General features: G+C 43.4%; 1 protein-coding gene across 1 annotated transcript in view; it reads right to left on the bottom strand.

Moving 5' to 3' along the window:
* Positions 1–15183, bottom strand: part of DOK5 (docking protein 5) — a 135099-nt gene that overhangs the window by 62207 nt on the left and 57709 nt on the right. Inside the window, exon 2 of the mRNA XM_055139756.1 lies at positions 9330–9437. Coding sequence (XP_054995731.1) covers positions 9330–9437 — 108 coding nt within the window. The remainder of the gene's footprint in view (positions 1–9329; positions 9438–15183) is intronic.

Below are 15183 nucleotides of genomic sequence, written 5' to 3'. Positions count from 1 at the left end.
ATATCTTCATTCCCCTGGTCACTTAAATAAATGGATGAATGCCTCTAAGAGATATAAATTTGGACTGTCTCCCAGAAGACGGAACCTTTATTAGCACATGTCAAATAACTGGAATAATCCATTCATCCATTCGTCGTGTCTTCCTTAAAAATAGAAAGGCGTGCGTTTCATTGAAATAAATGTTTCAATGAAACACACAATGTGCTTAAGCTGAAACCGGAGAGAGAATGGGGTCTGAAAGAAGGAACTTTCTTTTTTTTTTTAATCAGAGGACATAAACATTTTTATTGATATGACACACATCGAATCTTAGAGTAATTCTATCACTCTACAAACCAATAGAAGGAACTTTCTTAAGATGTTACGGACATGTAATTTGAAATGCCCTATCTGGGGAGAATTTGAAGTAGCTATAGCAACTTTAAAGCTGGAGACTATGACTGATAATTCACACTTCTAAAACTTTTCTCCCAAAAAAGATGAACAAAAGCACATAAAGATAAATAAATGCACACTTTCCCCACTACCCTAGAATTTGCACTCACAAAATAATTAAGCCCTTTTGTCATCAGTATGGGCATTTGTAAAGCGAGATGCCAGAGCAATATTAAAGAGAGCTCTAAATTGTTCAATTAATGAGGTGTAGTTACTAATTATTGACTTAGAATTATCGGCAGAAGAGGCAGAAAGGAGACAAGTATAATTAATGTGACCATTAAACATAGCTCAAGAACCAGAATGTTCTGAATGAAAGGAATTGCTACTAAAAGTTATATACGAAGGTCAGGCTCATAAGAATTAGCCAGGGAATTCGGCATAAAAAAATGTTTTACAAAAAGCAAACATGTTTAGTCTGTAATGGATGACTTTATTTTGCTCTAAAAATTGGCTTTATCTCTTTACGACAAGCAAGTCTCAGCGAGGATACTTTTCTCTGAGAACACAGATGAGGACACAAGAAGAGATTATTTTCTTTCATTTAATTTCACTCACTTCAGCATTGCTTGGACCGGTCATAAAACACGTGATTTATGTTTGTTGTTGGAAGAATAAAGCAGGGACAGAGAGACAGTACAGTGTGTAGGGCACTTGCCTGCAGATGACCAAGCCAGGTTCAATTCCCAGCACCCCATACGTCCCCTGAGCCTGCCAGGAGTGATTCCTGAGCACAGGACTAGGAGTATACCCTGAGCACTGCTGAGTGTGGCCCCCAAACAAACAAATTTTTTAAAAAAGAATAAAGGGAAAAAGAAGAGGGAAAAAAACTGGTAAAAACTTTCAGGCTGAGGTAAGTGGATCACCATCTTTGTCAACAAGACTCCTTGACTAGAACTCACTTGGGCAACAATATTCTTCTTTGTTTGTTTGTTTATTGGGTCATACCCGGCGATGCACAGGGGTTACTCCTGGCTCTGCACTCAGGAATTACCCCTGGCGGTGCTCAGGGGACCATATGGGATACTGGGAATCGAACCCGGGTCCACCGCGTGCAAGTCAAACACCCTACCCGCTGTGCTATCGCTCCAGCCCTGACAACGATATCCTTTTATGCCTCAAGGACCCCAAAATTTTTGACTAATTTTTTTACTAACTTGAGAAAATATACAACATTTTCTTTTTATATCATTTATGAAGAGGTTTTGTGTGTGTTTGGATTATAATAAAACATTTCTACCTACATACAAATATTAACCACATAGACCTAGTTCTAGATATATGCTTTTTTAAAAAAAATTGAATTACTGTGAAATAGACAGTTACAAAGTTGTTCATGATTGGAATTCAGCCAGATAATAATTTAAACCCTCTCTTCACAAATTCCCACCCCCAGTATCCCCAGTTTCCTTCTTGACTCAAACCCCAGTCTGCTTCTATTCTTCTCTCTTGTTTTTCTCTTTTTTCCTTTTAGGCACTGTGGTTTGTAATACTGCCACTGAAAGGGTATTGTGCATATCACTTTATCCCAGGAACCCAAACACGCCGTGCAGAAAGTCGTTTGCTGGTCTAGGTTCATTGCAGCACAATTCACAATAGCCAGAACCTGGAAACTACTCAAGTGCCCGAGAACAGATGAGTGGATAAAAAAAACTATGGCACATCTACACAATGGAATACTACGTAGCCATTAGGAAAAATGAAGTCATGAAATTTGCTTATAAATGGATGGACATGGACAGTATCATGCTGAGTGAAATGAGTCAGAAGGAAAGGGATAAATAGAGAATGACTGCATTCATCTGAGGGATATAAATAATAATATATATTATGAGACCAGGAAAAAGAAGGGCCAGGAAGACTGGTTAATAGTTGGAAGCTTGCCACATGAGTGTCTGGGGGGCAAAGGGCAGTAAAGATAAAGAAGGTTACCAGTATGATAATAATAGTTGGAAATGTTCATTTTGAACAGGAATGGATTGTTGAAAGTAGGCAAAGGGATATATACCAGATAACCTTTCAGTATCTATATTGCAAACCTATATTTCAGCATCTATACTGTCCAAAAGGAGAGAGAGAAAGAGAGAGAAAGATAAAGAGAGAGAGAGAAAGAGAGAGAAGAAAAATGCCTGCCATAGAGGCAGGCAGGGGGTGGGGGTTGCGGTGGGAGTGAAACTGGGGACAATGGGGTGGGAAATGTACACTGGTGAAGGGACAGGTATTGGAACATTATATGACTGAAGCCCAATATGACAATTTTGTAACTGTGTATCTCACAGTGACTCAATCAAATAATAAATTTAAATATAGACGACGTTCATGAAAAACGAACTGATCCCTGAAGCTCCATTTGCTCTCAATGGAATGAACATCTCCGAATGCAGCAGCTAAGTGTACCTGGGTCGAGAAATCAACATGAGGAACAACTTGGTGCCAGGACTGCGCAGGAGGAAGAGAGCAGCGTGGAACACCTTCAAGAGCGTCAAAGAAGTGGTTAAGGGAATTAAGAACCTCCGACTCCAGGCACCTCTTTTCAATTCCACCGTTCTTCCTGCACTAACATATGCCTCAGAGACCTGGGCCCTACGCAAACAGGATGAGAACGCTATTAGGGTATCCCAAAGAAGAATCGAAAGAGCTATGCTAGGAGTATCACGTCTCACTCAAGTGAGAGAAGAAATCCAGAGTTCTGACCTCCGTCAACGGTCAAGAATCAGGGATGCTGTCTCGTTTGCCAAGGCATCAAAAATCAGATGGGCCAGTCATGTAATGCAATTCAGAGATGACCACTGGGCTAGAGCTGTTACCGATTGGATTCCACGGGATGTCAGAAGATCTCGTGGCCGCCCACCAACTAGATGGTCAGATTTCTTCGTCAAATCCCTGAATGAATGATTTGAGGCTCTTCCTGTTCCTGGAGCAAGCAGATATCACTGGGCTGCACCAGCATGTGACAGGGACAAATGGAGATGTTACTGGTGCCCGCTCGAGCAAATCAAAATCAACGGGACGACAAGTGATACAAGTGACAAGTGATACAAATGTATGCCCAAACCAGTAACAACGATTGGTCTCATTCCCCTGACCCTGAAAGAGTCTCCAATGCGGCACTGTTGGGAAGGACAAGTAAAGAGAGGCTTCCAAAATCACAGGGCTAAGACGAATGGAGATGTTACTGAGACCACTCAAGAAAATTGATGATCAATGGGATGATGATGATGATACAAATATACATAAATGCCTATATTTACAATGAAAATTCTTAACACCATTAACTCCTAGGAAATGCAAATTAAGACTACCACTTAGCATTATCAGAATGGCTAACATTTGAAAAATTATACCAATACCAAATGCTGGTGAAGATGCACAGAGAATGGATCACAGGGACACTGATGGTGAGAGTATAAAACAGCCCAAATATTCTGCAACACAATTTGGCAATTTCTTATACAATGAAACAAGCAGCCCGCCTAGGAGATCACAAAGAAATCAAAAGATTATTCTTGTTAAACTTTATTTATAATAACTGCAAACTTCAAACAACCCCCAAGTGCTTCTATGTGTGGATGGAAAAATATGTCTAATAATCCATACGATGAAAGACTTTAATAATCCAAAAAGGAACACTGCTGACTCTTAACAGCTTGTGTGAATCTCGAGGGAATTAGGTTGTGTGAAGAAAGTCAATCTTAAAAGATGACACACATCAGAGGCAATTCTTCAAGACATGATAGAAGATGTGTTAAGGTTTGCTGGAGAAGGGGTCAAGGATGTGGGTCTACACGGGCAGAAAATCTACAAAGGTATGCAAAAATATGTAAATATTTTATTTTATTTTACTGGAGCGATAGCACAGCGGTAGGGCGTTTGCCTTGCACATGGCTGACCCGGGTTCGATTCTTCCACCCCTCTCGGAGAGCCTGGCAAGCTACTGAGAGTATCTCGCCCTCGTGGCAGAGCCTGGCAAGCTACCCGTGGTGTATTCAATATGCCAAAAACAGTAACAAGAAGTCTTTAAAAAAAAAAATGGAGATGTTACTGGTACCTGCTCGAGCAAATCCATGAGCAACGGGATGACAGTGACAGCAACAGTGATTTGCATATTTTATTTATTTATTTATTTACCTATTTATGCAAATATGTAAAAAAATCTACAAAGGATCCTGCTGCTTGTGAATTTTTTTTTTATCTTTACTAAGATGGTGGATATGGAAAGCTACAGTGAGAAAGCTTCACAGAATGAAACACACACACAAGAAAAACTGAGGAAATCCGCTTAAAACCTGTCGGTTGTATCCGTGCCATGATCTTGGTTGTAATCCTACACTTCAGGTTTGCAAGATGTTACCAGTAAGGGAAAGGGAATTAAAGAAGCACACTTTTACCCTGTGGTCCTCCTCACAGCTGTATGTGAATCTACAATCATCTCAAAATCTGGTGGAGGGAGGGGTGTTGGAACACTGCATGACTGAAATCTGACCATGGAAGCTTTGTAACTGCATACCACGGCGATTCGATAGACAATAATCACTGTGTCACTGGGAAGAAGCTCTGAGTTCTGTACTGCTAGGCGTGGCCCAAATCTCTGGTCTCAAAAAACAACCAGTGTTTTCTCCCAGAAGGGAGCATAACCTGACACTTGCCAAAACCAGGCCACCGGACCCCAGGCCAGGCTGTTTCACTCGCGGTGCCCCACGGGGGGCGGGGCAGGTGAGAGCCCTCCCCACTTCCAAGGGACCCAGCCCTGGCAGCTGAAAACCTCCAGAATTCAACTGCCCCCATGCTCCCGGCTGCTCTCCACACACTTGGGCCTCGCCTCGCCCACGAGTGAACCTATTCCTGGACCGTGAGGCCGCCAATTCGGCAGCGAGACACTTTATAGGACGCGCCCTGCCCACACTCCCAGAGTACTGCACCACAGTTGACAGGACTCAAAGTAGGAGGCGACCAACCTTAGAGGGAAATCTTATACCATTTCGGTTCTGCTTTGGGATAGGGATTGGTGTTCGGGATGGAAACACCCGAAATACGGTGGTGGGAAGGTGTATGATGGTGGGACTAATGCTTGATTATTAAATATAATCAATTATTGTGAACAACTTTGTAAAATGGACTGGAGCAACAGCACAGCGGGGAGGGCGTTTGCCTTGCACGCAGCTGACCCGGGTTCGATTCCTCCATCCCTCTCGGAGAGCCCAGCAAGCTACCGAGAGTATCCCACCCGCACGGCAGAGCCTGGCAAGCTCCCCGTGGCATATTGGATATGCCAAAAACAGTAACAGCAAGTCTCACCATGGAGGCGTTACTGGTGCCCGCTCGAGCAAATCGATGAACAACTGGACGACAGTGCTACAGTGCTACTTTATAAAATATATATATTTTTAAATAACCAGTAACCCAGAGAAAAGGAGGTGGGGGAGGCCTCTGGGTTCTTGGTGAGCCACCTACAGTCCCAGGGATGATTCCAGGTGGCCCAGCCCGGTCCCCCACCCTCACACTCTGGCAAGGATGCACCCAGCCCACGTCAACACTTGCCTGGTGTGTGCAAGCCTGCGTCCCCTGCCTGGCAATGCCAAAACTAACATAAGAGACATGTGGGGGGGACTCTGGGACCGGTTTTAAACTGCTCTCTGTTCTTCTGCTTTAAAACACTTAAAAGTATTCAGATATGCAAAACTGGCATTTTAAAAACTAAAATCTTTTCCAGTGACACGAAGGAAGCAAGGTGCTTCGTCCGTGGAAAGCGGGATGGAGGGGCGGGTCTGTGTTTGTGCTGCCAACAGGACCCACAAATGCAGAAGGCAGAGCTTTCTATTTCTTTTAGAAACTGTCTTTTTTTCCCCAATTTTATTCAAATAAACTCCAAAATGGGGCCATGGTACGCCACTTCTAATTCCCCCCTTTTTTTTAAATCAAGATTTACAAATTACATAGCACAGTGGATAGGGCATTTGCCTTGCACGTGGCCGACCTGGGTTCGATTCCTCTGCCCCTCTTGGAGAGCCCAGCAAGCTACCGAGAGTATCCCACCCGCACGGCAGAGCCTGGCAAGCTCCCCATGGCGTATTCGATATACCAAAGACAGTCACAACAAATCTCACAATGGAGACGCTACTGGTGCCCGCTCGAGCAAACTGATAATCAATGGGATGACAGTGATACAAATTACACAGCACTGAGACTGAAGAAATGCAAATTTCAGACTTCCCTGAGCTCTTCACAGAGCCCCAAGAGGTAAACGCTAATGCCATCAGATCTGAACCCGCAGTGAGGACGAACGTGCCACAGGAACTCAGCAAGTGCTGAATCTTCCTGGCGCTCAGCCTTCCAGTCTCCTGCTTTTCACTGCGGCTGCTGGGGATCATAGATGAAAGAAAACAGGGTTTCCTGGGCTTCCTGTGAAATTCTAAAGACGGAATTCCAAAGTCAGCAAGAGAAGTTTGGACTAGAGCGAGTGTGCCCTCGGTCTCTTGCCTTGTGGAGAGCAGGGAGTCTGTGGTCCACCTTGGTCTGTTTGCTTCCACGTTTCTGCCCGTCCTCCTAAAACTCCTCCTTGTATCTCACCCCATCAATCCCACCCGCTTCCTCCAAACAGACTTTTTCTGGTATAGTAAACACAGACATGCCATAAACCTCTCTGGGTTTTCATTTCCTCTATTGGTAATATTCATTGATTTACACCTAAGCACTGTAGCACTGTCGTCCCATTGTTCATCAATTTGCTCGAGCGGGCATCAGTGACATCTCCATTGTGAGACTTGTTACTGTTTTTGGCATATCAAATACGCCACGGGGAGCTTGCCAGGTTCTGCCTTTCGGGCCGGATACTCTTGGTAGCTTACCAGGCTCTCCGAGAGGGACGGAGGAATCTAACCTGGGTCAGCTGCATGCAAGGCAAATGCCTTACCCACTGTGCTATCGCTCCCTTACACCTAAGAATTAAAAAAAAAATCTTTTTATGTGTTACACTGACAAACAGTAAACCAGGTCCCCCTTCCCTACAATTCCCCCCACCACCCCACCCCAAAAGAAGAAAAAGAAATCTCTGCCTTTCTAGAAACTGGTACTGGTGGTGGGGAGCAGGGAGGTAAAACAGAAAATAACATTTTCTAGTGATGTGTGTAAAGAGTAAAATGACAGGTCGTATGGAATGGAGAAGGCAGGAGGCAGAGGACCCCATCTGTTGGAATGGGGTCCCCAGGTGGTCTCACTCTTTCAACAATGACCTAAAGAAGAAGTAAGGGTATTTAGGAGTGAGGAGAACATTCCAGGCCAACTTCTAAGGTTGTTCTTCTAATATTGCAATTTGACAGATTATGCCAAATGTGCTCAGCATATACTTGGGAAAGCAAGGAGTCTGAACACGTGACGGGGAGAAGAGGAATTTGGAGGAAATGAGCAAGGTTCAACAGTGGAGCCAATTCGGCGAATGAGAGGTCATTACAAGAACTTGTTTAAGGGTTTTGAGCTCAGGTCGGTCATGATGTGTATCAGATATTATAGCAAAATGTCACAGTCTGGATGCTGTATAAATTAAAATCAAATTCTCTCTCCCTTACTTAAGGGCTGGGAAGTGTAAGGTCAAGGAGTGACTAATTCGGTGCCAGATTCAGAAACAATTTTTTTTTTCTTATGTCCTCATATAGAGATCTCTCATCTATAAGAACACTAATCTCATTAAGAGTTCTTAATCAACCTGATCAAATCTAATCAACTCCCGAAGCCCCACCTTCTCAGCCTGGCAGCTGGGAAGCCACATTACACTCCTTCGATAACTGAGCAGGAAAGCAACTTGTCCTATTGGTTGTATAAACCAACATTCAGGTCAGCCTAGGCCCTTAATAAGAAGCTGTCACATTAGCACACACAAAGAATTTCACAAAAGAAAAACAGTATTCATTTGTCTTCACCTAGTCAAATCTCTGAGCTCAGAGACCGAGTATTTCCCATAAAAATGTGACTGAAGGGGAGGGCCGGCAATGATTAACAGTCGCCAAAGAAGATGAAACCAAGAAAAATGGGAAACCAAGCAATGAAATAGTTCTAATATCTAAAAATAAGCGTTAATCATGTGCTTTGACACATTTCCATGAAAACAGAAAACATGCACCCATTAATAATAATACATGAACCATACATTGCTATACAAAGGGGAAAAATGGCCAAATCTGCAAATCCAAAGTGGTAAGTCTACTTCATGTGTATTTACTGTTACGGCAACCCCCTGAGTGATGTGTTATTAACACACAACAACTACTTTCAGTGAGGAAATCTCTCTCCTATTAAGAAACCAACAAACCTGAACTAAGTTTATCATCAAATGTAAGTAAACCAGTTGAAAGAACTTCCTCCTTCACCCACCACCCATTTCTCAGTGTCCTCTGCATTCCCTATGGCCCCTCCCAAGTGCTGGGTCAGTGTCATTTGTGTACTAGACACCCCCACCCAGTGAGAGCCTCTCCTCACTCTCAAAGAACTTCAATGCCCAGAGTAGGATCTACATCAGAAATCAAACATTTATTTAAAATAGGGCAAATTCTACATTACAGGCCAGAACAAGCCAACAGTAACATTTTTATAACAGTTCACACTTTTTAGAGCCCAGGGACTGTCATGGCCACACCTGGAGATGCTGCAGGAGGAGGTATGAGGTATTGGAGATCAAACTCAAGACTTTGAACATCCTATGATGTGCTCTAACCCTTGAGCCACAGTATTGGCCCCTGTCAATTGTTCTAAACTATTAGTAAGTCAGTATTACTTTAAAGATGTTTTGTCCATAGAGACATTATTATCTGTGCCTTTGTGACGTATTCTGAAGTTTTCAGAGTCAATGAATTCATTCTCTTCTTGTACAAAGATTTCTGGAAGTTTCCATCTAGTGATCTTACCTTATGATAACACCTAAAATATGCAGCACGTTCATCGGAAAATTTCTCCAGCCTTTTTGGACCTTTGCTTGAAGCCTTCTTGAATACTAACCAGCATCGTTGATAAATCTGAAAGGAAATACAGGACTAAGTTCAGTTCGCATCACCACTTACTCAGGTATTTCTGAAATTTCCACATAAGTGTTTTCTTTTGAATTTTTTACCTGTAAAGTGTTTTACCATACATAAATGTGAAGCTTTGGGAAAGTAAAATTTTAAAACCCCACATTGTTCCAACAATAGGCATAATATATCCTACGGCTATCACCCAAACCAAAAGGAAGTAGGTAGGCATTTGAAAGTAAACTTCTTCAAGTTTAATAAACATATTGATGCTAGCCAGATTCCCTCTCAGAACACTAAACCCAAAAACTCAAAACTTTTGTCTTACTGAGGTGCAGTGCTAGCTGTGAGGTCTCCACTAAGTGATAAACTGAGGCTGAATCATGCACATAACAGTTAGGGGCTGGACAATACCCAGAAAACCAGATTATTTTTCTTTTGAGCTAGAAGAGATATTTAGTCTCCTTTCTATTCCTGACCTCATGATCTAGTGTTTCCGTTTCTTCTCAGAAACCATCTGTGCTACTAGGAAGCTCACTTCCCAACATCACTTTCTTGAAAAAAAAAATTATTTTAATGAATCACCATGGGATACAGTTACAGACTTACAAACCTTCGTGATTACATTCAGTCACACTGAAATGTTCGAATATCTCTCCCTCCCCCAGTGTCCATTCTCCACCACCAGTGTTCCCAGTATTCCTCCCATCACCCCCACCCCCTCCCACCCCCTGCCTCTGTGGCAGGCACATTCCCTCTTTCTCTCCTTTTGGGTGTTGTGGTTTGCTATACAGGTACTAAGTGTCCATCATGTTTGGTCCACAGTCTACCTTCAGCACGCATCTCCCATCCCGAGCGAGCCCTCCAACCATCATTTACTCAGTGGCCCCTTCTCCATCCCAGCTGCCTTTCCCCCAGCACGAGACAGGCTTTCTAAGTTAAGGAGCGATCCTCTTGGCTCTTAGCTCTACTCTCCTTAGGTGTTAGTCTCCTATTATGTTACTTTATATTCCACAAACGAGTGCAGCCATACTATGTGTGTCCCTCTCTTTCTGACTCATTTCACTTAGCAGGATACTCTCCATGTCCATAACATCACTTTTAATCTCACTAACTAGAATGCATTTCCTCCCAGTCTTCAGAGCTACCCTGATGGGAACAACCAATAGAAACGAAATTACACACTTAAACATCACTAACGCCAATGTGGGGATGCCAAAGGCAAATAAGCATATGAAAAAACAACGTCCTCCAGAAGCAAACTATTTTTTAGTTAAAAATAAATAAGGGTTTGAATTCATTAGAATAATCACAGCAGACAGATTAGAGAGGTATTCTCTCACATTCCTAGGGACAGCTAAAGGCCATTTGACAAAATGTATAAAATATCTTTTTTTGGGCATTTTGGGTCACAATTAGCAGTTCTCAGGGATTATTCCTGGCTCTGCACTCAAAAATTACTCCTGGCAGTGCTCAGGGGACCGTATGAGATGCCAGGGATGGAACCCAGGTTGGCCACATGCAAGGCAAAACCCCTCCCCACTGGACTATCACTCTGGCCCCAATGTATAGGACTATCTTAACAGAACAGAAGTCTATCCCAAAGAAAAACTCCCAAGAGCAGGCAACAATGAAAGAGGAGAGCCATGTCCAAATGCAAAGGGCAAAGACATTCAGTCACAATTAACATTCAGCCATGATTAACTCCTATCTGGAATCCTTTGAAGTGGTACTAGCCTGTATCCTGTATACTCATCCATCGGTACATCGCGTGCACTATATAGTTCAAGAAGCCCTGGGGCTGGAGCTGACAGCACAGCAGGGAGGGCGTTTGCCTTGGATGCGGCTGACCAGGGTTCAATTCCCAGCATCCCATAGGGTCCCCTGAGCACCCCTAGGGGTAATTCCTGATGTACAGAGCCAGGAGTCATCCTTGTGCATCGCCGGGTGTGACCCAACAACAACAAAAAAAGAAGCCCTGATTAGCAAGAAAAAGGCAAAAAAAGAGTCTACATTAAAAATATGGTGGGGGGGAGGGGCTGGAGCGAATAGCACTGCCAGGAGTAATTCCTGAGTGCATGAGCCAGGAGAAACCCCTGTCCATCGCCGGGTATGACCCAAAAGGCAAATAAAATAAAAAATAAATGAATGACTAAATAAATAAATAAATAAATAAATATGGTCATTAGAGTGAGGGGAGGGGAGAGGAGGGGAGGGGAAGAAAGGGGAGGGGAGAGGAGGGGAGGGGAGGGGAGGGGAAGGGAGGGGAGGGGAAAGAAAAGTGCCTGCCTTAGCGCCGGTGGTGGCGGTAATGCTGGGGACATTGGTGATGGGAAATGCACACTGGCGAAGGGACGGGTGTTGGTGGAACAATGTATGACTGAAACCTAACCATGAGCAACTTTGTAACTGTGTATCTCACAGTGATTCAGTGAAGAAAATGAACAAAACTTTTAAATTACCCCTGCCAAAAGTCATTATGAGGCCAGAGAGATAGTACAGTAGGTGAGGCACTTGCCTTGCACCCCGTGAACCTGGGTCCAATTCCTAACACCCTACACGGTCCCCTGAGTCCGGCCAAGAGCGATCCCTGAGCTAAAAGGCAGGAGTAAGCCTTGAGTATTGATGGGCAGAGTCTGAAAACCAAAAGTAAATATGAAAATGAAATATGGTCATTTAAACTCTTCTCAGTACTCTGGGGGAAGAGAGACAGCCATGTAGATGACTCTTGGTCCAGTGCTCAGGGGTCACTCCCAGTGGTGCTCAGGGCACTATGAGGTACCAGGGATCAAATTCAGGCCAAACTCAACACATACCTCAGCCTTTTGTATACTCCATATTCTTATGAGCTATTGGCAGGTGGACAAAGAATTACAATCTTTGCCTACGTAGAGAATATTTTCTGCTTTTCTGCTCTGACTAAGTAAACTGAACTTCCAATGATTCTTTTGTTAGAGGTGTAAAACTAAAAGTACTTCACTCTACTATAAAATTTAGCTCTGAGTACAGAAGCAAGATCCAAAGCCAATCCCACTGAAAGTATAATCTTATACTCACTATCATTTATTATGTATGCAATATATATGATCTATAATTGCATATATATACAATTACTCAATTCCTTTATAGCGACAGATACATAAAACAGCAAAGCAATCTGGAAATATATAATAATCCATAAATTATAATATAGTATAGCAATAAATTATAGCAATAATAATAATAATAATGTACCATGTCTGGAAATAACATGATACAAATATATTATGCACTATAGTGATCCGGAAATGACAACATTATAGCATGGGAAACAGATGAGTAAGGGTAACGGGTTAGAGAGGCATGAGAAAAAGCAGAAGGCAGGTAAACATCTCTACTGAAGGGTCTGAGGGACAACTAGGCTGCCAGGATGGTCCTGGTCCTGGCTGGCACTGATGCCAAGACTGCATTATGGTAATGGACAGGAACGAGGGCATGAAGGGAACCAGGAACAGGCCCAGAGCCTTGGTATAACGCTTCCAACAACGAATTGTGCATTTATAATGATCTCAAAAGAAAATGGTTACATTTGGATGAAAAAAATTGTAGAGCTCTTTCTTCTCAACCTTGCAGCCAACGTCCAGGACCCTTCTCTCTCTTCTGCTGTTTCAGCTGCTGCCGCACTCAAACCACTTAACCACGAGACAGAACTGTTCAGGAGCCAAGTTACAAGAGCTGGTGGTAAAAGTTCAAGCCCAAAAGTCTCTCCAGGATCAAGCAATGAGCCATGAAAATGGACATTCTCAGCCTGACGGCTGGCAAACAGCCGTCTCCCCCCATCCCCGCAGACGCACAAGGAACACAGACCGCTGTGTTCTCCTTCAGACAACGACTCGGGTCTGGAGCACTCTCAGTTAGAGAACAGGGTGGAAATAGGTTGCTTCCTGGCCGTGGTGGGTTGGCAGCCCCTTCCTTTTATACCTACCTCTGAAAACACATTCAAAGTGGAGCTAAAGGCAGACCCCAAAAATATGCCCACACTGGGCAAAAAATAATTGCATGGAAGAAAATATTTCGAAATGTCCTAATTATGCTGAACCTCTCAGACCCAATCTTGAGTGATAGCATTTCCAACTTTTTCAGCCTTGTTAGCTTTCTTCACAATCGAAGGACAGCCAAGACTTGCCTGGCCTGGGCCCAACGGGCATGGAAGGAAAGTTAATGAACATGAACTCTCAGATGCAGCAAATCTCCCCCCCTCCCCCTCTTTGGCATGGTCCGTTTGGGTTATGTTTAGAAGAATTTTGCTTCCTGTTTTGGGGTTTCCTTCTGTTACGTTATGTAGCAAAGGGGAAAGCGCATGGTTATAAAAGATATCTATGTAATGGCAAAGTACCACCCTACAAATCCACACGCAACATTCCTCATAACCACTGGCTCAGACTTCTCTTTGGTATAGATTAAAGCACATTGGCCCGTTAGGGATGAAGAAACACAGAGTTTAATTTTTACGACAGGTTCAGAATATTCCTCATCTATCCATGTCTCTGAGTGAGGCTACCCACAAATTATTATTCGAGAATGTGAGGTCAGAATTGAAGGCAAACAACCCAGCCTCAATCAAGCTGTCGCTAGGAAGCAAGCATCTACTCCTGACGGCAGGATCTTCCCGACAAAGCTGTACTTGCAGGGATTCACACACTTAAGAGTGGAGAATTCTGCATGAACTTGAACTTCCCGTGCATCACACGCTAAAATGAGACACTAGGGGCTGGAGAGATAGCACCGAGAGGAGGGCGTTTGCCTTGCACACAGCTGACCCAGGTTCAATCCCCAGCATCCCATATAGTCCCCTGAGCACCAGCACCGCCAGGAGTAATTCCTGAGTGCAGAGACAGGAGTACTCCTGGGCATCGCCGGGGTGTGACCCAAAAATAAATAAATAAATAAATAAATAAATAAATAAATAAATAAATAAATGAATAAAACCAAATAAATAAATAAAATGAGACACTAATTTGTGACCTCTGTCATAGCCTCACTGTCTCAGGCTTTGGACTTGTGACTTTCAGCTCCCTGGTACCATGCAGTGACCTCCGGCATCTACCAGAACAGTTCCTACTGGAGTAGAAATCAGCTCCTTGGGGCGGACCAGTTGCCGAGCTCTCCATGGTGGCGGGTGATGACCACTCTGGTCACTGGTGGCCCTCCCCTTGTCTTGACTTTTCTGTTCCTTGGTGACGCATGTGACAACATAATCTATGGATTCCCCAACAGCCCCCAGAGACTGGTCCCAGATGTGACGGTCTGAAAGGAGAGGAGAGGAGTCTTTGCCCAGGAGAAGCAGGAAATGAGAAATCAGTTCCTCAGAGAGTTCTCCCTCCGGCCTGTCTGCCACTGTCTGAAGATTTCTCTCCCACAATGTGATAAGTTTGACCCATATGCGCCCAGAAACCAATGTGGATGCAATTTCCTATGAATGGCTGTCATGATAAAATATTAGAAGATGATAGATGAAAAGTACCAAAAAAGGAATTATTTGGCATCTTTGAATCATAACTTGTAGGCTGCTACCAACTCCATTCATCAAAATAATGAGCTGGCTCAGAATTATGCATTTTGTGAAGGGGGGTAAAAGCTGTCTATTGAGTAAACAAGATGGCTCTCTGCCTATTATTTATACATAGCTTCCATTTGTAAGGAAAGAAGTGCTAATTGGGAGAAGGCTACACAGAGGGCAGCAGGGATATTTTAAATTCACTGCAAAGAAAAA

This window comes from Sorex araneus, chromosome 5 (genome assembly GCF_027595985.1).
Source record: "Sorex araneus isolate mSorAra2 chromosome 5, mSorAra2.pri, whole genome shotgun sequence".
In the NCBI taxonomy this organism is placed as follows: domain Eukaryota; kingdom Metazoa; phylum Chordata; class Mammalia; order Eulipotyphla; family Soricidae; genus Sorex; species Sorex araneus.
The sequence above is the reverse complement of the archived record's forward strand: the minus strand, read 5'-3'. Positions and strand labels throughout refer to the sequence as shown.